Genomic DNA, 25,377 nt, shown 5'->3' with positions numbered 1-25,377 from the left:
AAAAAAAAAAAAAAAAAAAAAAAAAATGGAATCTAATTCAGTTGACCATTGAACAACGCAGGGTTTAGGGACATCCACCCCACTCCACCAACCCTCCCCCTCCCCGCTGGCATAGTCAAAAATCCATGTATAATTTTTTACTCCCTCAAAACTTAAGTGCTAATAGCCTACTACTTACTGACTGAAAGCCATAGCAATACCATAAACAATGGATTAACACGTATTTTTGTTGTTGTCGTTGAGACGGAGTTTCGCTCTTGTTGCCCAGGCTGGAGTGCCATGGTATCTTCTCAGCTCACTGCAACCTCCACCTCCCAGGTTCAAGCGATTCTCCTGCCTCAGCCTCCGAGTAGCTGGGATTACAGGCATGTGCCACCGTACCCAGCTAATTTTGTATGTCTAGTAGAGATCGGGTTTCTCCATGTTGATCAGGTTGGTCTTGAACTCCTGACATCAGGTGATCTGCCCGCCTTGGCCTCCTAAAGTGCTGAGATTACAGGTGTGAGCCACTGCACCTGGCCAACACATATTTTTTATGTTACATGTATTATATACTGTATTTTTATAGAAAAGTAGCGAAGAAAAGAATATTTTATTATGAAAATCACATTGAGTAGGCTGAGGATAAAGAAGAGGGGCTTATTTTACTGTCTCACAGGTGGCAGGGGTGGAAGAAAATCTGAGGGTAAGTGGACCTTCACAATTGAGATTCCTGTTGTTCACCTATGTGACTGGGTAGATCATGATGATTCTGTTAATTGAGATAAAGAACAAAAAAAGGGACAAATATGATAGGAAAGGTAATTAGTTTGGTTTTCAACATATTGATGGTGAGCTGTTTATAGGCTGTCCAGACAGTTGAAAATTCAGGCTTGGAGGAAAGGAGAAAAGTTGGCGCTGGACATAAAGATTTCAGAATTGTTGATAAGAGGTAGATTATAAGATGTAGATGATAAGAGGTTGTGAGAGTAGATGAAGTCACCTAGGAGAGCACATTTAATGAAAATTGGGCCAAGGTCCCCGGTTTAGTTTTCTTCAGTAAACTGTACTACTTTTGGTTTGATCATATTATTACTATCATATCACCTGATTTTTAAAATTATGGGTGAGGGTAAAACTGTTACCCAAGCTGCCTGTGCAATTATGTTAACCTGCCCCTAGTTGTATAGTAAGCTTACATTTGATATGGTAGCTAAAAAAAGATAAATCTAGGACAGATCTAATGAAATTATGGAGGAAGACTTAGAAATAAAGTGTGTTCATGTTCTTTGGGTAATCACATTTTGCTTTTCAGGAAATTCTCTAGTAGCCATACTATTAATTTTATTTTGTTTTTGACAAAAATTATAATGTTGTGAAAAGAGATTTAGCCTAGGGAGTTTAAAGACCTGTCCTTACTAGTTTTTTGACTTTGGTAAAATCTCTGAGCTTTTGTTTCTTTGCAATAAAATGTAATAATGGTAGCTGTTTTATTTTCCTGGTGAGATTGCTTAAGGTTCATTTGAGGTGATACAATTAAAATAACATTGCATTTTGGAAATGTGGCATTATTTTCTAATCACAGCATAATTGCAAAATTGATAAGGTGATGTTTGTCTATACAGGGGTTCAAAAATTCTATTGGAGTAGAATTCTACATATTTGAGATTTACTGGATTGGACTGTTCAGCCACTTTCTAGAGAAACCAAAGTTTGTTTTCCAGGTTCATTATCACAGCCCAGTCTGTAGCCCAATAATTAGTTAGATTGTATTTTCAGTTGGTTACTTTTCTGTAATGTAAAGTTATTTTTAGTAACTTATTTTTATTTCTTTCCTTTTCAAAAACTCTAGATTCAGGAGGAATCAGATATGTGGAAAATAAGAGAACTGGAAAAACAGATGGAAGATGCTTACCGGGGGACCAAAAGGAAAATGCTACCCAGCAGTTCAAGGTGAAGTTGCAGCTCTGAGAACTAAAATCATTCTCATCTCTTTCAGAATATCAACTTTTGTTTAAAAATACTTTGGTATATTAAGGATAGATGAATTTAGTTCTGTGAGTCCTTAAGCCTTCCCTCTTTCATAAATCTAGACCCAGGCATAAAGATAATGGCTATGATGCATATGACCCCACTCTTTGTACTTATTTACAATGGAGAGTTAAAAAATTCTACCTGAACAATTATGAATATGTAGGATTCTGTGGATTCTGACCTTACCTGATAGCTTTTAATTTAAGATTTTTTTTTTTTTTTTTTTGAGACAGAGTTTCGCTCTTGTTGTCCAGGCTGGAGTGCAATGGTGTGATCTCAGCTCACTGCAACCTCCGTCTCCCAGGTTCAAGCGATTCTCCTGCCTCAGCCTCCTGAGTAGCTGGGATTACAGACATGTGCCACCACGCCCAGCTATTTTTTTTGTATTTTTAGTAAAGACAGAGTTTCTCCATGTTGGTCAGGCTGGTCTCAAATTCCTGACCTCAGGTGATCTGCCCACCTTGGCCTCCCAAAGTGGTGGGCCACCGCTCCCAGCTCTAACTTAAGATTTTCTGCTGGAATCTTGTGGTCACTAAGTTATCAGTTATTTTTTTCTCTATTAATCTTTCATTCTTTAAGGCTTTTATTCTTGTAGCTGGGACTACAATTGCATGCCACTATGCCTAGCTATTTTTATTTTTTTGTAGAGATGGTGTTTTGCTGTGTTCCCTGGGCTCATGCAGTCTTCCCACCTTGGCCTCCCAGTGTTGGGATTATAAGCATGAGCCACTTGTCCAGCCTCAGACTTTTCTTCACCCTGTCTATTCACTCTCTTCAGATTCACAGCCTTTCACATTACTTTAATACCTTGAGTATGAATATGAAGGATTAGGCAGACTTAGTTGTCTTTTCTCTGTGGAGAGGCCTAGGAATGCTTGAGTAATTGGGAACATCCTTACATGCTTGTAAGTGTAAGAGCTATATATATAAGAAATACTTAAACTCTTTAGGAGCAGGGCTTGCAATTTTCTCATTTGGTGTTATATTTCTGCCAGCTAGACTGTGCCTGGTACATAGGAGGCCCTTACAAATTTTTTATATTTTTGAGATGGAGTTTCATTCTTGTTATCCAGGCTGGAGTGCAATGGTGTGGTCTTAGCTCACTGCAACCTCTGCCTCCCGGCTTCAGGCGATTCTCCCACCTTAGCCTCCCAAGTAGCTGGGATTACAGGTGCCTGCCACCATGCCCTGCTAATTTTTATATTTTTACTAAAGACAATGTTTCACCAAACTGCTGAGCTCAAAGTGATCCACCCGCCTCGGCTTCCCAAAGTGCTAGGATTACAGGAGTGAGCCACCGTACCTGGCTCCTTACAAATTTTTTATAACTTATTAGCAGCTTACTGACTAGTTAGTAGAAATGGTGAACAGAAGCTGGATCAGTGCTTCTCACCTTTTTTCCTACTCTAGTATTCCCATGGGTTAGGCCTTGTTTCCACCGTTATTAGGACCTTTCTATAGGAAGTTGCTGGTTTGCAGAGAGGGAAGTGTATTTCAGAATCTCTAGGGTGGTTTGAAGTGTCCCTAGCTATGATTATGTTCTGCTTCCCTCTCTGCATACCCTCCTAGTTGAGAATCAGTGAATGAACTATCACATGACACAGTCCGGAGTTGATTTCATCCATTCTTTGTAATAGGATGGGTACTAATGGTCAGATTTTTTTCTTTTTCTTTTTTTTTTTTTCCTGAGATGGAATCTCTGTCTCCCAGGATAGAGTGCAATGGTGTGATCTGGGCTTACTGCAACCTCTGCCTCCCAGGTTCAAGTGATTTTCTTGCCTCAGCCTCCCAAGTAGCTGGGACTACAGGCGTGCACCACCATGCCCGGCTACTTATTTTGTTTTTAGCAGAGACAGGGTTTCACCATGTTGCGCACACTGGTCTTGAACTCCTGACCTCAAGTCATCTACCTGCCTTGGCCTCCCAAAGTGCTGGGATTACAGGCATGCGCCATTGCACCTGGCCTGGTCAGATTTTTTTCCACTGGACTTTACAAATGTACAGAATGGAACTGATAATAATTAAGTGCTGGGATTGTAGGCATGAGCCACTGCATCTGGCCTGGTCAGATTTTTTTCTTTTTTCTTTTTTTTTTTTTAAATTTGTTTATTTACATATTTAAAATGTTTGGCCAGGATGGTCTCGATCTCCTGACCTTGTGATCTGCCCACCTCAGCCTCCCAAAGTGCTGGGATTACAGGTATGAGCCACTGTGCCCAGCATCAGATTTTTTTTCTTTTTTTGAGATGGAGTTCCACTCTTGTTACCCAGGCTGGAGTGCAATGGCACAATCTCAGCTCACCGCAACCTCTGCCTCCTGGGTTCAAGCAATTCCCCTGCCTCAGCCTCCCAAGTGGCTGGGACTACAGGTGCGCGCCACCATGCTCAGCTAATTTTTGTATTTTTAGTAGGGACAGGGTTTCACCTTGTTGACCAAGATTGTCTCGATCTCTTGACCTTGTGATGGAGTCTCACTCTTGTTGCCCAGGCTAGAGTGCAGTGGTGCAATCTCAGCTCACTGCAACCTCCACCTCTTGGATCCAAGCAATTCTTCTGCCTCAGCATCCCTAGTAGCTGGGATTACAGGCTCCTGCCACCTTGCCCGGCTAATTTTTGTATTTTTAGTAGAGATGGGGTTTTGCCATGTTGGCCAGGGTAGTCTCAAACTCCTGACCTCAGGTGATCCACACCCACCTTGGCCTCCCAAAGTGCTGGGATTACAGGTGTGAGCTACCATGCCTGGCCTTGTCAGATTTTTTCCACTGGACTTTACAGATGTATAGAGAGGAACAGATAATATCTTTACTTTTTTTTTTTTTTTTTTTAAGCAGTAAGTACCATGTTGTTTCCTTCCCCCTCAGCTTGTTCCATGAGTTTTGTGCATGATGTTGCATAAAGTAAACTCTCAGATTGCTTTTACAACTAAAAGTTCTTCTGCTTTCTCTTTTAGCCGGATGCGCAGTGACGGTTTTGATGAAGAAAGTCAAAGAGACTATTGGAGGCCAAAGAATGAAATTTCTGGGACACTGGAAGATGATTTTCTTAAGGCTAAATCCTGGAACAAGAAGTTATATGATTATGAAGCTAACATGCCAGACAGGTTTGTGATTAATTCCTGTGAGCATTAGTATTTGGCCTGAGAATGTGTACTTATCAAAATTAATTGTCCCCACACAAATTTGTGCACAGATGTTCATAGCATTATTAATAATGGCCAAAAAGTAGAAATCCGAAGTCTATCAGCTGATGAATGGGTAAACAAAATGTGGTATATCCATACAATGGAATATTATTTGGCAATAAAAGAAATGAAGTATAGATACCTGTTATAACATGGATAAACCTTGAAAACATTACGCTAACTGACAAGAAAGAAGCCAAGTCATAAGACCACATATTGTGTGATTCTATTTTATGTACTATGTCCATGCATAATTGTATGATTCCATTTATGGAGTAGGCAGTTCCATAGTGACAGGAGGTAGATTAGTGATTGCCCTGGGCTGGAGGCACTACACTTTTTGAATTCCACAGTATGTGAATTATACTTCCATAAAGTTGTTATTTAGGCTGGGCGCAGTTGTTCATGCCTATAATCCCAGCACTTTGGGAAGCCAAGGTGGGTGGATCACTAGGCCAAGAAATCGAGACCATCCTGGCCAACATGGTGAAACCTCATCTCTACTAAAAAAAAAAAAAATACAAAAATTAGCTGGGCATGGTGGTGCACAACTATGGTCCCAGCTACTCGGGAGGCTGAGGCAGGCTGAGGTAGGAAAATCATTTGAACCCAGGAGGCAGAGGTTGCAGTGAGCCAAGATTGCACCACTGCACTCCAGCCTGGCAACAGAGCCAGACTCCGTCTGAAAAAGAAAAAAAAGTTGTCATTTAAAAGAAAATAGGCCAGCGAGGTAGCTCATGCCTGTAATCCCAACACTTTGGGAGGCCAAGGTAGGCGGATCATAAGGTCAAGAGATCAATACCATCCTGGCCAACATGGTGAAACACCATCTTTACTAGGTGGGCGTGGTGGTGCGTGCCTGTAGTCGGGAGGCTGAGGCAGGAGAATCGCTTTAACCCAGGAGGTGAAGGTTGCAGTGAGCTGAGATCATGCCACTGCACCCCACGCTGGTGACAGAGCGAGACTTTGTCTCAAAAATAAATACATAAAAATAAGGCTGGGTGTGGTGGCTCACATCTGTAATCCCAGCACTTTGGGAGGCCGAGGTGGGTGGATCACAAGGTCAGGAGTTTGAGACCAGCCTGGCCAACATAGTGAAACCCCATTTCTACCACAAATACAAAAATTAGCCAGGCATGGTGGTGTGCACCTGTGGTCCCAGCTACTCGGGAGGCACTTGAAACTGGGAGGCAGAGATTGCAGTAAGCTGAGATCGTGCCACTGCATTCTAGCCTGGGCCACAGAATGAGACTTCGTCTCAAACAAACAAACAAAAAAATTGTCCCCTTGTAGATAGCAGGGTATTATGAAGTGTTTTTGGAAAAGTGCTTCACAGCTAAAGAGTAAAGTGTAAGAGTTCGTTAGTGTTTCTTAAGGAAAACAATGTGTGTCTGAAATGATAGTGTACAGTACAGGAAATATAGCTGTTACTGAGCTATAATGTGGACTTGGTTCTACCATATCTCTATTTTCTCTGTCTGTGTATGTATGTACTCCAGAGTCTAATTTTGATTTAATTTCCAAAAATGTATGCATTGCTTTAACAATACATGTAATGTGTCATATTACAGATGGGGTCACAGTGGTTATAAAGAGTTATACCCTGAAGAATTTGAAACAGACAGGTAAGGAAAATAGGCTTAATAAAAGAAACTAGGATGGTACAAAATCTGTACTAGAAATTGATTTCCTAACTTTTACAAAGAATATACTTCCCATTGAAAATGTGGCTAGAGAAACAATAGGTGATTTAGTTAGGATGTGACCCCTGTTTTGCCATTCTCTGGTTGATGTTTGGCATGTCTGTAAGCATTCTGATTTTTATATATAGTATTCCATACAGTAACTCAGTATGGCAGCTTAGAATTTTTATCTCCATTTTAAAGATGAGGAAACAAAAACTCAATCAGAATATTAAAGTGTTAAAGTATATGCTAAAGTGTTGATTTAAAATTCAGATGTTAATGTCAATTTTTATCTAGAATGCAAAATATTAAAATATGTACTTTTTCTTTTTTATATAAAAGCTTCTCTTTTTTACTTTTTTATTAGTAGTGATCAGCAAGATATTACCAATGGGAAAAAAACATCTCCTCAGGTAAAATCATCTACCCATGAATCCCGCAAACACAAGAAGTCAAAGAAATCCCACAAAAAAAAGCAGAAAAAAAGGTCACACAAAAAACAGAAGAAAAGCAAAAAGGAAGCCATGGATATAACAGCAGATTCCTCAAGCGAGCTCTCAGAAGAAACTGGGGCTTCCAGTACAAGGCAAAAGAAACAACCGCATAAACGCAAGAAAAAATCCAGGAAAAAGTCTCTCAAAAAACCTGCTTTATTCTTAGAGGCAGAAAGTAACACTTCCCATTCAGATGATTCAGCATCCAGCAGTTCTGAGGAAAGTGAGGAAAGAGACACTAAGAAAACCAAAAGGAAAAAGAGAGAGAAAAAAGTCCATACCCCTGTAGCCAACAATGAAATACAAGAGAGGACAAACAAACGCACAAATTGGAAAGTGGCTACAGATGAAAGGTCTGCTGAGAGCTCAGAGGATGACTAAATGGGAAACATTTTTGTTTTCCACATGACTGTGGATATTTACAGTTCTTACTCCTTGTGGTTTTGCAAGTGACTCTTGTTCAGCACCGGGGCCAGGGGTCAGAGCTATCTTGTGCCATCTGTATGTTCCGACAGACTTCTTGTCTTCTATTTTGGCGTTAAGCTTGATCCCCTTTTCTTGTTAAAAGGGAATCTGGTATTTTGTTATGAAGGTTTCTTGAAGAGATTATTTTTTGCAGTTAATTACATTTAGTATAGAGCACATATACAGCAAATTAAAGGACCCAGAAAGCTGGATCCAGTGGTAACCTGGGTACACTAATCGGAATATTGAATTTGGGAAAGTCAAGGGCTGGGATCAAGAGGTGGATTGGAACTAATGCTGTGTAGGATGGTATGACAAGGCAACACTATATTGCTCTTTGTTTATATAGCAGGTATCACAACTGACTTGTCTTTAGCCTTGGTGCTTTGATCCTTCTGTATTTTGACCCTACAGGTATGGTCCAGTTTACTTAATCAGGAAATGGGCCTAAGAACAAACATTTTCCTTTCATGGTAACATCCATAGACAACTTATTAGAAGGGACTACAGTTTCCTCAAATTTCCCTGCTGGACGGGGCCTACAGCTGTACTTACTATACCCCTAAACATTGTAATTGGATAGTAAATGGTTTTCTAGTTCCATTGCTGTATATTTGCCTAAATGGACTTGTCTTCAAATTATTTCTTCAGTTGTCATAGATAATCCTTTACCAAATGGGGAAGAATTAGGAAATAGTCATGTTGTCTAATGGTACTCTGGATTCAGGGCAGCAACTGCCATTTAAATGTTGTCTTGTTAATGAACTTTAGGTTTTCCCTGAAACTAAGTTGAATTATTTCCAAAATGAAACAGGCTTCTCAGGGACATACTCACTTCTTCCCAGTCTGCCTTAGATTAAAGCACCAAGCAGAGACCACGTTATTTCCCTTCACTATACTGTGATCCTTAGTATGTTAATTCTTAAAAAGCCAAAATGTCACTGAAAGAAGGCTCGCAGAACACAAGTGCATTTTTTCACTATGGGAAGAAAGATCAAGTGACATTGTTATTTTTTCCTGATTGTCACTTAATGGGCTGAGTAAAAAGCTTGAAAACTCAGACTTTTGATTTTGGTTCTGCCACTAATTGGTTATGAGGAGGCCCAGAGCAGGTAAATTCACCTTCCTGGCCTTACTTTCCTGATGTGTAATACAGAGTTAATTCACGGTAGCATGACAGTATAAGACACCAGCAGTAGATACAACTATGATGACATTCCATGAGGTGGTATTTTTAGTTCTAACTACTCAATCTGTCCTCTTTACGGGACAGATTTCTAGTAAAGTGCTTGGTCTTAAAATACATGGTTGGACAGAGGTGCCCTATCCCTTAACTATGAGCAGGTGCTACCTTTTGGGATATTTATTTGAAATTTTAATACTTTGGTACTCAATTGTCAATGTTCCATGGTGTGTATTTTTATTTTTGGGATTAGTGGGGGCCTACAGGGAGGGGAATAGTCTATAATTACTACCTCTTTATCTAAAACAATTATGTTGTTCCTGGAGCAAGTTAAATCTTTGTTAGAAGGAGCTTTGGCCATATATTTTTTAGCATGCATTGTTTCTGTGCTCTGAAAGTACTGATTTTAAGCAAGGATTCAGGAAAATGGGCCAATAGAACAGGCCATCTCCAGGAAATTGGCTCTATTTGGTTCCTGACCTTCCCTTCCTCCCATGCTAGCAAGGAATACACATCTTGCCTTTTTTTTTTTTTTTGCCATGTTAATCTTTTCTTGGTCATGTATAAGCAATAAAGCTGGTTTTTTGTTCTTAATCTTTCTCAACCCCAAATTTTCAATGCCTTAGGCTTTGATGGTTCTTCCAACCCCCTTAATATGGCTTAGGATGGCTTTTCAAAACCTACAATTCCCCATTTGCACTACTGGCCACGGAACATTTATTTCTAGTGTTCCTGCCAATCAGAGATCTCTATATTCTAAAATGGGATTAAAAGAATAGTTGGAGAATTCACATTTATTGAATATGTGATACAGCCTGGAATTTCTGAATTCCAAATAAATAAATTTCACTCTTTGAACATTTCATCTTTTACTTTTTAGCACCAACAGACTTGATAACAGCCTGATGCTGATCTGACAATGGGCTGACAACCTTCCCCTACTGGCCCTTCAGTCTGCTTAATAACAAGTCCTTTGCTTCTGTCATTCTCCTGGGGGATGGCCTACTGCCCTCCTTTCTGTACAATCTGGGCAAATCGACTGGTGATGGCAAGAGTGGTGTCAATGAAGCGGTCTACACAGCTGGAGAGACAGTTTTCAGTGCGAGAATCTAGGCGATTCCCTGGCTTCTCCACACACTTATCCCAACATAGTTCCATGAAATGATGCACCTAAGACGAAAGAAAAATAGTAACCATTGGGGTCTGCAGATAAGCCTAACTCTGTTTATTAACTTATTTTTGACGCCTGACAAACTATTCTTTAAATCAACCACGGAGTCACTTAGGGCTCTTCTCTTTCTTCATTTCCTAAGTAGTCGCCAATATTGATGCAGCTCCTCATCCCTACAGATTGTACATTCTCAGATAGGACTAATAACCTTTTATGTTACCCAAAGCAGCTAGCACTAGTGTGAACAAACTAGGGAACCAATTCATTTCCCCAGACTATTGGATTCATCTCATTCCAAACCTATCCCCTAGAGAAGGTAATTCTTCCACTAACCTTCTGGGGGTTATGGATCCACTCCCCCCAGAAATGCACATACTGGCACAGAAATTACGTGCACTTTCATTAGAATGTTCAGGACCCAAAGATTTCTAGCCAGGGTTCTTGCTGCTTATCCTCCTCCTCCCACCCAAAAGGGAGAAAATAAGCATTTTACCAAGAGCTTACTATCTGTGAGGCTGGGTACTAAGAAGTCAGTTCTCTCTAACGTCCTCAAGGATAGCTGTCATCACCTCCCATTTAAGAGGCGTGATTATGTAGTCTAAGGTCATGTAGCCAGTAAGGAGCCAGGCCGGGTTGAAACCATGCCCAAAGGGCTCCAAACCCTTGTTCTAAATCCATAGTCTACAGCGACTACTTCAGAGTCCACCTTTCTCCAATAATGTACTAGTGCTCCATCGTTTTCAAATACATCGTTGCATATGATCCTCACAATCCAGTGAGGCAGTGGGGTGACGGTGAAACCAAAACCGACAGCAGATGGGTATCTTTTCTACGGGCACGTGGCCTGCAAGGAGCAGAGGGAGGATGAGAACCCAGATCTTCCAAATGCCGGTCTAGTCACGTCGCCGGCTACCTAGGCTCCCGTACCCTTGCGTCGCCCAAATTTTCTTCCCTGCTTTACACCTCTCTTCTCCACGCTGTGCTTACATAGCCGGCACCCGAGCACTACCGGCCACCAGGGACAGGAGGGCCACGATTTGTCTTTTGTAAGAAGAGTGGGATGCAGCCGGGATCGAGAACCAGGTTGCTTCACTGAGCCGCCAGTGTACAGACCTCCGAGCGTGCCCAGGACCAGCATTTCACCTTCCTTTCCCTTCACCCTCCCCGTCCCCGCACCTGTGCAGTAAACTGCGCCTTCTGCTGTTCGGCAGCCACCAAGCGTTGCAATTCCGCTTCATCGGCTTCACCAAGATCCGCCATTGTCCGCCTCAGGCTCGGCACCTTCCCGCAACCGTGTTTGCGCATGCGCGACGGGTGTACACCGCCTCTCGACTTCCTGTTCACCCAGCCTCTCGACTTCCGGTTCACACAGCATTTTCCTCCTCCCTGTTTTCTTTCGTCGACGTGGGCGGGAGTTGTCGCCTAATTGCTTCCGGGTTGGTGGATGACCTTGAGCCCTCAGGAACGAGATGGCGGTTCTCTGGAGACTGAGTGCTCTTTGCGGTGCCCAAGGAGGCCGAGGTGAGGGTTCTTCGCATCCTGAGGTCCTTAGCGCAGCCTCCAGCCAGGGAAGGGGATGGAGGTGAGGACTCATCTGCCAGGTGGGAGGTCTCTTGAGGAGAAGAGAATCCCGAAATCCCAGCAATGACTACTGTAGTCTAGGGGTCCAGATGTTTACCCTAATGTGTATTTCACTTGCTGTGAGCTGACGAGTTGACGGAATAATCAGAAAGAGCTCCCTCTGGAAGTTGCAGTCTGATGAGACTAATCCACATAGGAGTTCTGTTTTCTCCCCGTTCACTGTCCCTAAAATGCTCCCTACTCGCTCTCACCCTGAATCGGGAAAGAGGGTTAGGATCTTGCGCATTTCCCCGGGAGTTGGTGTTTTTGTGTGTGGGAGTGGAGGGGGATCCTTTCGAAAATCATTTAACCTGGGCATTTGTGTTACCACAGACACTGTAGTAATACTAGGATACAAATGTGAAGAAAACGTAGTTCCTGTCCTCAAAGAGCTTTCGTTCTGACGAGGAAGACACTGTCATAGTAGTCCAGGCAAGATGAGGTCCTGAGCTAGGAAAGCAGCACAAAGAAGATTGTCTCAAGAAATGTTAAAGAGATATGCCAACAGAATTTGGCAAATGAATTTAGGGGAAAGGTCTCTCATGACTTCCAGATTACTGAGTTAGGTTAAAGAATGCCTGAAATGTCATTAAATAAAGTAGGGAACATACAGATGTTCGTTCCCTAGTCTAACTTCACAGTAGCTCCAGTGAAATAGATGCTATCTTCATTTTACAAATGAGGTGTTATCCCCCATTTAGGTTTAAGTAGCTTGCCTGTGGTCATTTAGAAAGTTTGTCAGTCCTGTTAAAGGAGAGGTTCTTAATGATCATCCTAATGACTCTTTCCTCAGCTCTGTTGCTTCGAACTTCAGTGGTCAGACCTGCTCATATTTCAGCATTTCTTCAGGACCAACCTACCCCAGAATGGTGTGGAGTGCAACACATTCACTTGTCACCGAGTCACCATTGTATGTTCTCTCCATCGTTGCTGCTTTCTGGGCTCTAGCCATCTTTACCTGGACTAATTGTCATGCTTTTAGCAGGACTTCCTAAATGTAGGGGGACTCTTGTGTCCAACGCTGTCAAATGAAGACCCTGTTTACACCTTTGGGCAGACAGTGCAATTATGGTTGAATGATGCCATTTATAATCATAGTGGACCTTCTAGCCTAAGTTTTTAAAAAAAAAATTTTTTTTTTGAGAGGAGTCTCACTCTGTCACCCAGGCTAGAGTGCAGTGGTGCGATCTCGGCTCACTGCAGTCTCCACCTCCCAGGTTCAAGCAGTTCTCCTGCCTCAGTCTCCTGAGTAGCTGGCATTACAGGTGCCCACCACCACGCTAATTTTTGTATTTTTAGTAGAGACGGTGTTTCACCATGGTGGCCAGGCTGGACTTGAACTCCTGACCTCAGGTGATCTGCCCACCTTGGCCTCCCAAAGTGCTAGGATTACAGGCATGAGCCACTGTACCTGGCCCACTGACTCACTGACTTACATTCATAAGGTATCTGTCCACTTCACTGAACCAAGACTGGCTTAATTCTTTTTTTTTTTTTTTTGAGATGGAATCTGACTCTGTCACCCAGGCTGGAGTGCAGCAGCGTGATCTTGGCTTACTACAACCTCCGCCTCCTGGGTTCAAGCAATTCTCCTGCCTCAGCCTCCTGAGTAGCTGGGATTACAAGCGTGCGCCACAGCCTCCTGAGTAGCTGGGATTACAAGCGTGCACCACTACACCTGGCTAATTTTTGTATTTTTAGTAGAGACAGGATTTCGCCATGTTGGTCAGGCTGGTCTCGAACTCCTGACCTCATGATCTGCCCACTTCGGCCTCCCAAAGTGCTGGGATTACAGGCATGAGCCACCATACCTGACTGACTGGCTTAATTCTATAGCAATATTTTATCCATCTTCTTGGATCTATCTTCTAATCAATATGTAGGCATTAAGATACCCTTGTGCTAAAAGACTTCAAAAAACAGAGATAGCCTCTCTCTCAACTACTATTTTAATATTTTACTTTCTTTGTACTCAGAGTTATATTCTATATGTATACTGTCTGTCAGTTTGGGTTACTGTGTGGATATGTTGAACATGAAAGATGTGTGTTTCCCACGTCGACTTTTATGAATCTGGTCCTTTTTGTAGCTGGTTCCAAGGCTGCATCTCTCCACTGGACTAGTGAGAGGGTTGTCAGTGTTTTGCTCCTGGGTCTGCTTCCGGCTGCTTATTTGAATCCTTGCTCTGCGATGGACTATTCTCTGGCTGCAACTCTCACTCTTCATGGTCACTGGCAAGTATAGCAATTTCAAGTATGGTTGTCTGCTTAGTTTGTTTGCTGTGAGCTTGTCTCATGTATTATATATGAGGGAGAAGTTGATTGAAATGCTCTGAATTTGTTGAAAACTTTAAAATATATATAAAATATTTATATGCCTGGAATTATATATCCATCTGCCTATTCGATGTCTTTTAATTCGATTTCCATATCAAATAGCACTTTGAATGTAGCCTGTCAAACTGAGTTTCTGATCTCCCCCAATCTGTTCCTCCTGTACTCTTGCCCATGTGAATTAATGGCATTTCCAGTTTTCTCTTCATTCAAGTCTAAACGTGGTAAGCTCCAAACTTGGTCATTATCCTTGACTCTAGTAGTTGTCTCCTAACTGGTCCCCTTTGTGTCCATTCCCAACACAGTAGACCCAGTGATCCTATTAAAATGGTAAGTTAGAACAAGACTTTCCCCTTCTCAAAATCCTTTTTTGTCTCTTTATATTACTCAAAGTCAGAATTCTTAGAGTGGTCTGCAGACTCTACATGATTGAGTCCCCTGTTTCTTCCCTTATTTTTAGCAGCTCTCTTGTTCACACTGGCTTCCTTGAGATTCCTTGAACATGCCAGGGACATTCCAAGTCTCAGGGCTTTCCTCTTACTGATTCTGCCTGAAACTCTTTTCCTAGCTATACACTTGGCTTGTTCCTTCATCTCCTTCAGGTCTTGAATGTCATTCTCTCAAAAAAGCCTTTCCTAACCACTTACTCAAAATTGCCTTCCCTAACCACTTATTCAAAATTGCAGTTTCTGTCCTGCCATTCCTTCTAATTTATACTACATCATCTGTTGACATCATCTGTTGATTATTTTGTATAGTAATCACTTCCTTGCATTTTGTTTTATCACCCAAATGTATATCGCTAAATAGTATAGCCTTGCCTCTTAAAGAGATATATATATATGGGAGGGACATTTTGTTATTTTTACTGTGTTTGTTTGCTATTGTGCCTCTAAGGCCTAGAACTAGTCTCTAGTACCTGACACATAGCACTCAGTAAATACTTGTTGAATGAATGAGTATCCAGCATCTGTTTATTTATTTATTTATTGAGACATGGTCTGCTTTGTTGCCCAGGCTGCAGTGCAGTGGCATGATCTTGGCTCACTGGAACCTCTACCTCCCAGGTTCAAGCGATTCTCCTGCCTCAGCCTTCTGAATAGCTGGGATTACAGGCATGTGCCACCATGCCCAGCTAATTTTTGTATTTTTAGTAGAGACAGGGCTTCACCATGTTGTCCAGGCTGGTCTCAAATTCCTGACCTCAAGTAATCCACCCACTTCAACCTCCTAAAGTGCTGGGATTACAGCCTGAGCCACCACGTCTGGCCCAGCTTTTGTTTATTTTATCTGATATAGTTTATATCACTTTCTACATTAATGAACCTTCTAAAAGGAGGGTAAATGACCAGCTGCGTTCCTTGAGTTATGGCTTTTAAGTTTTGCAGGGACAGTGTGTTGTCATTGGGGGGAGTAGGGAAGTGCTTTCAGATTGTTGAAACTGGAAGTACTTTGGAGAGCATCTTAACCAACTCTTTTATTTTACAAATGTGGAAACTACAACCCAGGGAGGTTAAGTGACTTGTCAGAATCATTTTCTAGCTAGTGTTAAATGTTTTGTTTTGTTTTGTTTTGTTTTGTTTTGTTTTGTTTTGTTTTGTTTGAGATGGAGTCTCACTCTCGCCCAGGCTGGAGTGTAGTGGCGTCATCTTGGCTTACTGCCACCTCCGCCTCCTGGGTTCAAGCAGTTCTCATGCCTCAGCTTCCTGAGTAGCTGGGCTTATAGGCACGAGCCAGCACACCTGGCTAATTTTTGTATTTTTAGTAGAGGTGGGGTTTCACCATGTTGGCCAGGCTGGTCTTGGACTTGTGACCTCAAGTGATCCACCCACCTTGGCCTCCCAAAGTGCTGGGATTATAGATTACAGGCGTGAGCTACTGCACCCAGCCTAAAGGGGTTTTAATTACCTAGTTCTGTAGGACTGGTTAGGAACATTAGTTTTTTTTTTTTTTTTTAATTGCATTTTAGGTTTTGGGGTACATGTGAAGAACATGCAAGATTGTTGCATAGGTACACACATGGCAGTGTGGAGTTTTTTTTTTTTTCTTTTGTAACCACATAGACCTTTCCAAATAAAAGACTGTAGTTGCATATGAAATATTAGATCACAAGTACAGTAAGTAATATTTCTCTAACATGTGATCCATCTTGAAGGAGCTGCCTGTAATTGTGCTCCACTTCCTCAACATTCAGTGTTAACTGGGGTCCTATCCCAACTATATAACTTAGGTCATTCTTACAAAGGGCACCAAAGATGTTCATCTTTCCAAATCTGGTTGTCTATTCTCTGGCCTTCATTTGCTTGAAGTCTCAGCAGCCTTCAACTCAATTAACAATTCTCCCCCTAAGTCATTTTTCTTTGGCTTTCCAGATGCATAGAAGTCTCCTCTGCCAGATCCTTCTCCTCTTGTCTGACCTTGGGATGACAGAATCTCCAGGGCTGAGTCATGGCCTTCTTAATTTCTCCATCTTATACCCTTTTTCTAGGTGAGCTCAGATTTGACCTGTTTTTCTGAGTTGCAGACTTGTTTATCTAATTGTCTGAGTGACATCCACTTGGATGTCTGATAGTTGTCCCAGATCTAACATTGGCCAAATCACTCTTTTTTTCCCCCCAATTCACCCTTGATTTCTCCTTTAAAACCCCCTTCTCAGTTAAAGCTGGGCTCAAGCTAAAATTCTTGGGAGTCATTCTAGATATTTCTTTTTGTTCCTACTCCACATCTATTCCATCAGCTCTGTTAGTTCTTTCTTTCAAAAAATAATCTGAATCGGCTGGGAGCAGTGGCTCACACCTGTAATCCCAGCACTTTGGGAGGCCAGTGTGGGTAGATCACAAGGTCAGGAGTTCAAGACCAGCCTGGCCAATATGGTGAGACTTCGTCTCTACTAATAATACAAAAATTAGCCAGGTATGGTGGCACGTGCCTGTAGTCTCAGCTACTTGGGAGACTGAGGGAGGAGAATCGCTTGAATCCGGGAGGTGGAGGTTGCAGTGAGCCAAGATCACGCTATTGCACTCCAGCCTGGGTGACAGAGGAAGACTCTGTTTCACAAAGAAAGAAAGAAAAAATCTGAATTGGGGGTGGGGTGGGGGAAGAGAAAGGAGAATATTAGGACAAATACCTAATGCATGTAGAGCTTAAAACCTAGATGACAGGTTGATAGATGCAGCAAACCACAATGGCACTTGTATACCTTTGTAACAAACCTGCACGTTCAGCACATGTATCCCAGAAGTTAAAGTAAAAGAAAAAAAATAGACATTATTTAACAAAAAAAATGGTATGAATTGTCACTTTACACCCTGTCACCAGCCTAGGTTAAGCCATCAGTCTCACCTAGGCTACTTCAGTTGCCTTCTAACTAGTTTCCTGTTTCAATTGTTGCTCTGGTCCCGACCCACCCCATACTGTTCATTCACCACACTACAGCCGTAGTGACCTTTTTAAAATATAAAATTATATTTCTCCAAAGTAGATATACAAATAGCCAATAAGCACATGCAATATTGCTCAGCCTCATTTGTCATTAGAGAAATGCAAATCAAAACCACAGTGAGATACCACCTCATACCCCATTAGGATGGCTGTAATGAAAGATAGACGGTTAGAAGTGTTGCTGAGAACTTGGGGAAATTGGAACCCTTGTGGTTCTGTTGGGAATGTAAAATGTTTCATCACTTTGGAAAACATTCTGGCAGTTACAACAAAAAGTTAACCTTAGAGTTACCATGCCATTTGGTGATCTGCTTTTAGGTGTATACCCAAGAGAATTGAAAATGTGTCCACACAAAAAACTTGTACAGGAATGATCATAGCTTTTTTTTTTTTTTTTGAGACAGAGTTTCACTCTTTTTGCCCAGGCTGGAGTGCAATGGCACGATCAAAGCTCGCTGCAACCTCCTCCTCCCAGGCCCAAGCGACTCTGCTACATCAGTCTCCTGAGTAGCTGGGATTATAGGTGTGTGCCACTGCACCTGGCTAATTTTGTATTTTTAGCAGAGACGGGGTTTCACCATGTTGGCCAAGCTGGGCTTGAACTCCCAACCTCAGATGATCCTGCCTCAGCCTTCCAAAGCACTGGGATTACAGGCGTGAGCCACCATGCCCGGCCCGGCAGCATTACTTATAATAACCAAAGAGTGGAAACAATCCAAATGCCTTTCAGTGTATGAATAGCTAAACAAATTATGGTGTATTCATGTAATAAAATATCATTCGGCCATTCAAAGGAATGCTCTATTGATATATGCTATGACGTGGATGAACATTGAAAACATTATGCTAAGTTGACACAAAGGCCATATATTGTATGACTTCTTTTATATGAAATGTCCAGAATAGGCAAATCCATAGAGACAGAAAGTAAATTTTTAGTTAGGTAGTGGGGTAATAGGTAGAGGGTTTCCTTTTGAGGTGATGAGAATGTTCTGGAATTAAATAATGATGATTGTACAACTCAATATACTAAAAACCACTGGATTATATACGAAAAAAGGGTGAAATTTTTATGGTATGTTACTTACATTTCAATAAAAGTGTTATAAAAATAGCAAAATTAGGTCACATCTTATAAGCCTAAGGCACTCCCTGCTTAAAACCTATCAGTGGTTTCCTATTATATTTCATATAAAATTCAGATTCTGTATCATGACCTTCAAGATCCTATGCAGCTGGCCTCTACCTTCCTCTGATCTCTCCTTCAACCGTGTGCTCCAGCCATCTTACTATTCATTAGAGATGCCACTTTTGTTTGGAAGTTCTCACTCATTCACATCTTCCTTTCTAAAATGTTTCTTCATAGTACAGATATATTTACTTTTTCTTTCTCATTCACTAGTATATTTGTTCCATAAAGGCAGGGATGCTGTCCCACTTACTACACCCCCAACATTTATGACAGATTCTGGTGCATAATAGCTACTTAATAAATTCTTTTTGAATCAACTAAAAATGCTGTAGGGTTTTAGTTATTTTTAGTTATTGAGGCTAGAGGATCACTTGCAGCCAAGAGTTCAAGACTAGCCTGGGCATCATAGTGAGACTGCATCTCCAGAGAAATGAAAAACAGGCCAGGTGTGGCTCATGCCTGTAATCCCAGCACTTTGGGAGGCTGAGGTGGGCGGATCACCTGCGGTCAGGAGTTCGAGACCAGGCTGGCCACCATGGTGAAACCCCCGTCTCTACTAAAAGTACAAAAATTAGCTGGGCAAGGTGGCAGGTGCTTATAATCCCAGCTACTCAGGAGGCCGAGGCAGGAGAATTGCTTGAACCCGGGAGGGAGAGGTTGCAGTGAGCCAAGATCATGCCACTGCACTCTAGCCTGGATGACAGAGCGAGACTCTAAAAGAAAGAAAAAACAATTAGCCAGGCATGGAGGCATGCTCCCATAGTCCCAGCTACTTGGGAGGCTGAGGTGAGAGGATCACTTAAGCTCAGGAGTTCGAGGCTGCGGTGTGGGCAACAGAGTAAGACCTTGTCTCTAAAAAAAAAAAAAGTCACTAGCAATCAACTGACTGACAAAAAAAAAAAGAAGGCTGTACAGAATCCCCTAAAGAAGCAAACAGTGCTGTGGAGTGGCGGATGAAGACACTGCATTTGAACTTGACAGATTAGTTTTTTTGTAGCCAAGTTATCTGTATAGTCTTCCAATTTCACTGTGGTTTTTCATTGATGTTATGATGTTTTCTTTTTCTTTAGGGGCCTTGGACAAGTTGTTACTGACTATGTTCATGGGGATGCCTCGCAGAAAGCTGCCAAGGCAGGGCTTTTGGCACTTTCAGCTTTAACCTTTGCCGGGCTTTGCTATTTCAACTATCACGATGTGGGCATCTGCAAAGCTGTTGCCATGCTGTGGAAACTCTGACCTTTTTGACTTCATACTTTGAAGAATTGATATATGCCTCTTTGCCTCTGTTTTGTCATGTCATTCAGCTCACAGTAAGGAAGAAATAACATAAGTCTATTGGTGGACAGGCTTCTTCTCTTAATCTTTGAGGAAAAGGTTTGAGAGGAATTATGTCTAAGAAATTGTGAGTCTGAGTTCTGTATTCTGGTAAGTAAATGGGGTTGCCTCCCAGCTTCTCATAAGACTCACAGTATAACTAAACATGATATATGAGCATTTGCCTTTTAATTTATCAATCTCTTAAAGAGAATCCAGCTTTATTACTATTAATATATGATCAGACTTCTTTTTTGCCTTGGAAATAATGGACAAAGGGAAATACCGTTAATTCATGAATAAAAACTTTGCAGAAAATTAGACAGTGTTTAATTTTTGAAAACTTCCCTCTCTATTCAGTAGATACCACCTGCTGATGGATTCATATACTAGGGAAATTTTAAAATTTGGAAATTCCAGCCGGGCGCAGTAGTTCAAGCCTGTAATCCCAGCACTTCGGGAGGCCGAGGCGGGTGGATCACGTGGTCAAGAGATCGAGACCATCCTGGTCAACATGGTGAAACCCCATCTCTACTAAAAATACAAAACATTAGCTGGGCATGGTGGCGTGTGCCTGTAATCCCAGCTACTCAGGAGGTTGAGGCAGGAGAATTGCCTGAACTCAGGAGGTGGAGGTTGCGGTGAGCCGAGATCGCGCCATTGCACTCCAGCCTGGGTAACAAGAGTGAAACTCCGTCTCAAAAAAGAAACAAAAAAAAATGGGAAATTCTGGTATCTCATATTATAAATTTCTAAATCCTAGGAAGAAAAGCTTGTAGTGCTTCTGAATATAGAGAAGTTCCATTTAAGGGCAAAGTTCCTCTTGTAGACATATCAAAATATTACAAATTCTAAATTGAGACTTATTTCTCAAATGTGTTCTACTTGTTCTAAAACAGTCTGTCCACAAATATAAAACTATAAGTAATAAATTGTTATTTTCACACTATGGGAATCTCTAATGTGAAAATGTATTCTATGAAAATAATTTTTTAAAAAATAAAATGTATAATAAAAATGTATTCTATGCTTTTATATATTAGCTGTCACTGGTTTTATTCATTAGAATTAGGTGTCTGTTGCATCTGCAGCATGAAAACAAAACTGAGTGTTTAAATTTCCTTCTGGGGCTTAGCAGTTAGGTAAATCAGACACAAAGTACTGGAAAACAAAAGGACTTACAAGTTATAGGCTGAAATATACCAAGTATAAATAGTTTGGAATAAATAAAGTATAAGATTTAGTAGTAGGAATAAGAATTATGTCCAGATTATGGTGTTCTGTGAATATCAGCCTTTGGAATTCTGGAATTATATTTGAATACCAGCCTTTGGAATTTTGGAATTATATTCTATGTATATTTAGTCTGGTCTAAGAGTTGAGTGTAAGGCATGATGCTTTCTTCTAACAATACAGAGTAACTGGGACTTAGCACATTTCACTCCCCAAGGACCTTACTGGGAAGCTGAGGCAAATGAAGAATATGTGTTCATGAATGTGTACTAAGGGTGAAAGACATGCTGTCCTTAATGTGCCTGTGGTCTTGTCGGAGACTCAAGTGTTCATTAAGGGCTTAGGAAGAGGTGATTAATTTTTGGGGTGGGTAAAAGGTTTCAAAAGGCAGTGATGCCTAAATAGCCATGGCACACCAAGAGATAGTGGTGGTGGGACCAGTCATCCTGATGGGAGAGAATATATAAATATTCTGACATTGTTTAGAATTGCTGGTACTTGATGATGATAAAAAGCAAATTGACTAAAAGTCAATTGTATTGTTTTAAAATTCTCTATAGACAATGGATCCCCTCCCCACCTTGTAGCGTCATTACTTCCCTCCCCTAGCTCTCAGTATGCCACTACTGCAGAGTGGAGTGATGAAATGGAGTCTTCCATGAAGTCAAAATGGGGATGGTAGTGACTCTAGACATTATGGGAATCCTGTAGCTATCTCCAATATCATCAGATCTAATACCATCAGATCCTAGATATAGAAGGCTGTCTAGTGGTAATAAGCTTCATTAGATGGTGAACAGAGAAGTTTGAGTGGAGGCTGGTTGGGTACTGCCTGCCGCATGTCCCAAGTGGTTTGGTCATTAGGGTGGAGCTGAGCTGTCTGGGAAATCAGTAGGTTGCTATGAACTGCTGGAAAATGAGGCAAGATTCAGGAAGGGTGCTGTGGCTCATGCCTGTAATCTCAGCATTTTGGGAGGCTAAGGCAGTAGGATTGCTTGAGGCCAGGACTTTAAAACCAGCATGGGCAACATAACAAGACCCTGTCTCTACAAAAATACAATCAAACAAACAAAAAGATTAGTCAGGCATCATTAGCAGTGGCATGTACCTGTAGTTCTAGCTACTTGGGAGGCTGAGGTGGGAGAATTGTTTGAACCCAGGAGTTTGAGGTTACAATGAGCTATGATCACACTACTGCATTCCAGCTTAGGTGACAGAGTGAAACCTTGTCTCTTTAAAAAAGAAAAAAAAAAGCCAAGGGCTAACAGCAATAGCAGTTTCTGAAGGTAAGCAGGACATGATCGGAACTGTGCTCTAGAAATAATTTGGGCCGGGCGCGGTGGCTCAAGCCTGTAATCCCAGCACTTTGGGAGGCCAAGGCGGGTGGATCACAAGGTCGAGAGATCGAGACCATCCTGGTCAACATGGTGAAACCCCGTCTCCACTAAAACTACAAAAAATTAGCTGGGCATGGTGGCGCGTGCCTGTAATCTCAGCAACTCAGGAGGCTGAGGCAGGAGAATTGCCTGAACCCAGGAGGCGGAGGTTGCAGTGAGCCGAGATCGCGCCATTGCACTCCAGCCTGGGTAACAAGCGAAACCTTGGCCTCAAAAAAAAAAAAAAAAAAAGGAATAATTTGGGTTTCATTAGGTAGGTTAATAAGCTAGAGGCATAAGGACATGTGAGGGAACAGAGACAGAATAAAAGGCCTGAACTTTGAGAGTAGCAGTGGAGGTAGGAGTCAATCTCAAAAGCTACTGTAGAAGTCAAAATCATTAATTTATTCATTTGATAGATACTAATAATCAGCACTGTGCCAGTTACTGGGGATAAAGATAAAATTTTACCTGCCTTTGAAGGGAATTCATAGTCTAATTGGGGCAGTAAAAGAATGATTGCAATACAGTGTAGAAAGGGCAGTAATAGTGAAGCACATCATGTGCTGTGATGTAACAAAGGGTGCAGTAAGAATTTGCCTGCAAGTTTCCTAGAAGAGAAATTTGCCTGCAAGTTTCCTGGAAGAAAAGATTTGTAACCTGGGTTCTGAAAGGAGCTGACAGTGGCCAGGGAAGCTGGGGTGAGGTGTGGGATTGACTGGAGGATGGCAGATCAAGCAAAAGATGATATGTAATTTGGCATGACCCATCAGAGGGAGGGACTGATTGTAGAGGACCCTATGACCCTATATGCCATGATAAATAATTGAGACTTTATTTACTATTTTTTTTGAGACAGGGTATGGCTCCATGGCCCAGGCTGGAGTGTAGTGGCACCATCTCAGCTCACAGCAACCTTTGCCTCCCATACTCAAGATATCCTCCCATCTCAGCCTCTTGAGTAGCTGGGACTACAGGTACATGCCACCATCCCTGGCTAATTTTTGTATTTTTTATAGAGATGGGGTCTTGCTCTGTTGCCCAGGCTGATCTCGAACTCCTGGCCTCAAGTGATTCAACCACCTCAGCCTCCCAAAGTGCTGGGATTTCAGGCATGAGCCACACTGTGTCTGACCTGAGGCTTTATCTTGACAGCAATAAGGAGTCACTGAAGACTTAATTATGCAAACAGCATGATCCAATTTTTATTTTATTTTATTATTTTTTTGAGATGAAGTCTTGGTCTGTCACCCAGGGTAGAGTGCACTGGCACAGTCTTGTCTCACTGCAACCTCTGCCTCCCAGGTTCAAGCGATTCTCCTGCCTCAGTCTCCTGAGTAGTTGGGATTACAGGCACCCACCACCATGCCTGGCTAATTTTTTGACTTTTTGGTAGAGACAGGGTTTCACTGTGTTAGCTAGGATGGTCTTGATCTCCTGACCTCATAATCCGCCTGCCTCGGCCTCCCAAAGTGCTGGAATTACAGGTGTAAGCGACCATGCCCGGCCCCAATTTTTATTTTAAACAGGGTTTTGGTGACAGCTATGTAAAGAATGGATTTTAAGTAGGGTTTTGCTGACGGCTATGTGAAGTATGGAAACAGATTATTTTAGTGACCCAGAAAAGAAATAATGAATTGTGAAGGCAATTGTAGCTAGAATGAAGGAGAGAACAAATTTAAGAGATATTTAGAATTTACAGCCAATGAGAGTTATACGAAGATGTGAAAGCTTGAGTGAGGAAGGAGCATTTGCTCAATTTTTTGTTATAAATAGGTAGGCGGGAGGTAGTGTCATTAGAGAAAAATGTTGAAGGAAAATTTGATACAGTAGTGGACAACTGAAGTTTTGGATTTGTGAGACAGCTAGGAAGAGATAGAATTTGTAGACTTCTATTTTTGTCAATATGGCAAACTCAATTTTAGAAAGTATTTACTTTCATATGAAGCCTGTAAGAATGTTAAATAAGAACACATTTAAAAAATTTATTTATTTATTTGAGACGGAGCTTCGCTCTTGTTGCCTAGGCTAGAGTGCAATGGCGTGATCTCAGCTCACTGCAACCTCCACCTCCCAGATTCAAGCGATTCTCCTGCCTCAACCTCCCGAGTAGCTGGGATTGCAGATGCCCACCACTACAGCAGGCTAATTTTTGTATTTTGTACTTCTAGTAGATATGGGGTTTTAGCCATCTTAGCCAGGCTGGTCTCAAACTCCTGACCTTAGGTGATCTGCCCATCTTGGCCTCCCAAAGTGTTGGGATTACTTTGGTCTGGCTCCAGAGGATTTCTTTTTGGCGGGGGACCAGGCCAAAACATTTAGTTTGCAAAAAGAAATCCTCTGGAGGCAGACCAAAGTAAGCCTGCAGTTAGGGAGGTAAGCAAGTGCTTAGGTATCAGTTGCCCTAAGAGCAACTACTAAGCAGGTGGCCCAGAGTTCTAGTCTTTTTTTTTTTTTCTTTTTGAGACAGAATCTTGCTCTGTTGCCCAGGCTCCTGTGCTCAAGTGATCCTCTCACCTCAGCCTCCTGAGAGTAGCTGAGATTGTGCCATCATGCCTGGCTAATGTTTTTGATTTTTAGTAGAGATGAGGTCTCACTTTGCTACCCAGGCTGTTCTCAAACTCCTGAGCTCGAGTAATCCACCCGCCTCTGCCTCCCAAAGTGCTTGGATTATAG

The 25,377-nt window shown here is 41.8% G+C and overlaps 3 protein-coding genes across 8 annotated transcripts in view; 2 read left to right on the top strand and 1 right to left on the bottom strand.

Moving 5' to 3' along the window:
* NKAPD1 (NKAP domain containing 1) overlaps nucleotides 1-9,879 on the top strand; it is a 12,318-nt gene extending 2,439 nt beyond the window's left edge. For 2 of the 4 annotated variants that reach the window (XM_032285567.1, XM_032285566.1), the window contains exons 3-6: nucleotides 1,832-1,932; nucleotides 4,964-5,113; nucleotides 6,766-6,819; nucleotides 7,250-9,879. In XM_032285567.1, coding sequence (XP_032141458.1) covers nucleotides 1,832-1,932; nucleotides 4,964-5,113; nucleotides 6,766-6,819; nucleotides 7,250-7,754 — 810 coding nt within the window. In that variant the 3' untranslated portion in view covers nucleotides 7,755-9,879. Of the gene's footprint in view, nucleotides 1-1,831; nucleotides 1,933-4,963; nucleotides 5,114-6,765; nucleotides 6,820-7,246 lie in introns of all 4 variants that reach the window. The other 2 variants (XM_032285565.1, XM_032285564.1) reach the window with 1 other exon arrangement.
* On the bottom strand, nucleotides 7,514-11,599 carry TIMM8B (translocase of inner mitochondrial membrane 8 homolog B). The gene is made up of 2 exons (XM_032285572.1): nucleotides 11,369-11,599; nucleotides 7,514-10,191 (listed from the first exon to the last, which is right to left on the bottom strand). The coding sequence occupies exons 1-2, from the start codon at nucleotides 11,495-11,497 to the stop codon at nucleotides 10,024-10,026; spliced, it is 297 nt and encodes a 98-aa protein (XP_032141463.1). The 5' UTR covers nucleotides 11,498-11,599; the 3' UTR covers nucleotides 7,514-10,023.
* On the top strand, nucleotides 11,572-24,042 carry SDHD (succinate dehydrogenase complex subunit D). 3 transcript variants are annotated; one of them, XM_032285570.1, is made up of 6 exons: nucleotides 11,572-11,713; nucleotides 12,606-12,722; nucleotides 13,902-14,046; nucleotides 18,012-18,043; nucleotides 23,446-23,452; nucleotides 23,964-24,042. In XM_032285570.1, the coding sequence occupies exons 1-6, from the start codon at nucleotides 11,662-11,664 to the stop codon at nucleotides 24,040-24,042; spliced, it is 432 nt and encodes a 143-aa protein (XP_032141461.1). In that variant the 5' UTR covers nucleotides 11,572-11,661. The 3 variants fall into 3 exon arrangements, with proteins under 3 accessions (XP_032141461.1, XP_032141459.1, XP_032141462.1); XM_032285568.1 differs by lacking the exons at nucleotides 18,012-18,043; nucleotides 23,446-23,452; nucleotides 23,964-24,042 and adding an exon at nucleotides 19,849-20,413; XM_032285571.1 differs by lacking the exons at nucleotides 13,902-14,046; nucleotides 18,012-18,043; nucleotides 23,446-23,452; nucleotides 23,964-24,042 and adding an exon at nucleotides 19,849-20,413.
* The last annotated feature ends 1,335 nt before the right edge of the window (nucleotides 24,043-25,377 follow it).

This window comes from Sapajus apella, unplaced genomic scaffold (assembly GCF_009761245.1).
Source record: "Sapajus apella isolate SASKATOON/1434 unplaced genomic scaffold, GSC_monkey_1.0 scaffold16, whole genome shotgun sequence".
Classification (NCBI taxonomy): domain Eukaryota; kingdom Metazoa; phylum Chordata; class Mammalia; order Primates; family Cebidae; genus Sapajus; species Sapajus apella.
The sequence above is the reverse complement of the archived record's forward strand: the minus strand, read 5'-3'. Positions and strand labels throughout refer to the sequence as shown.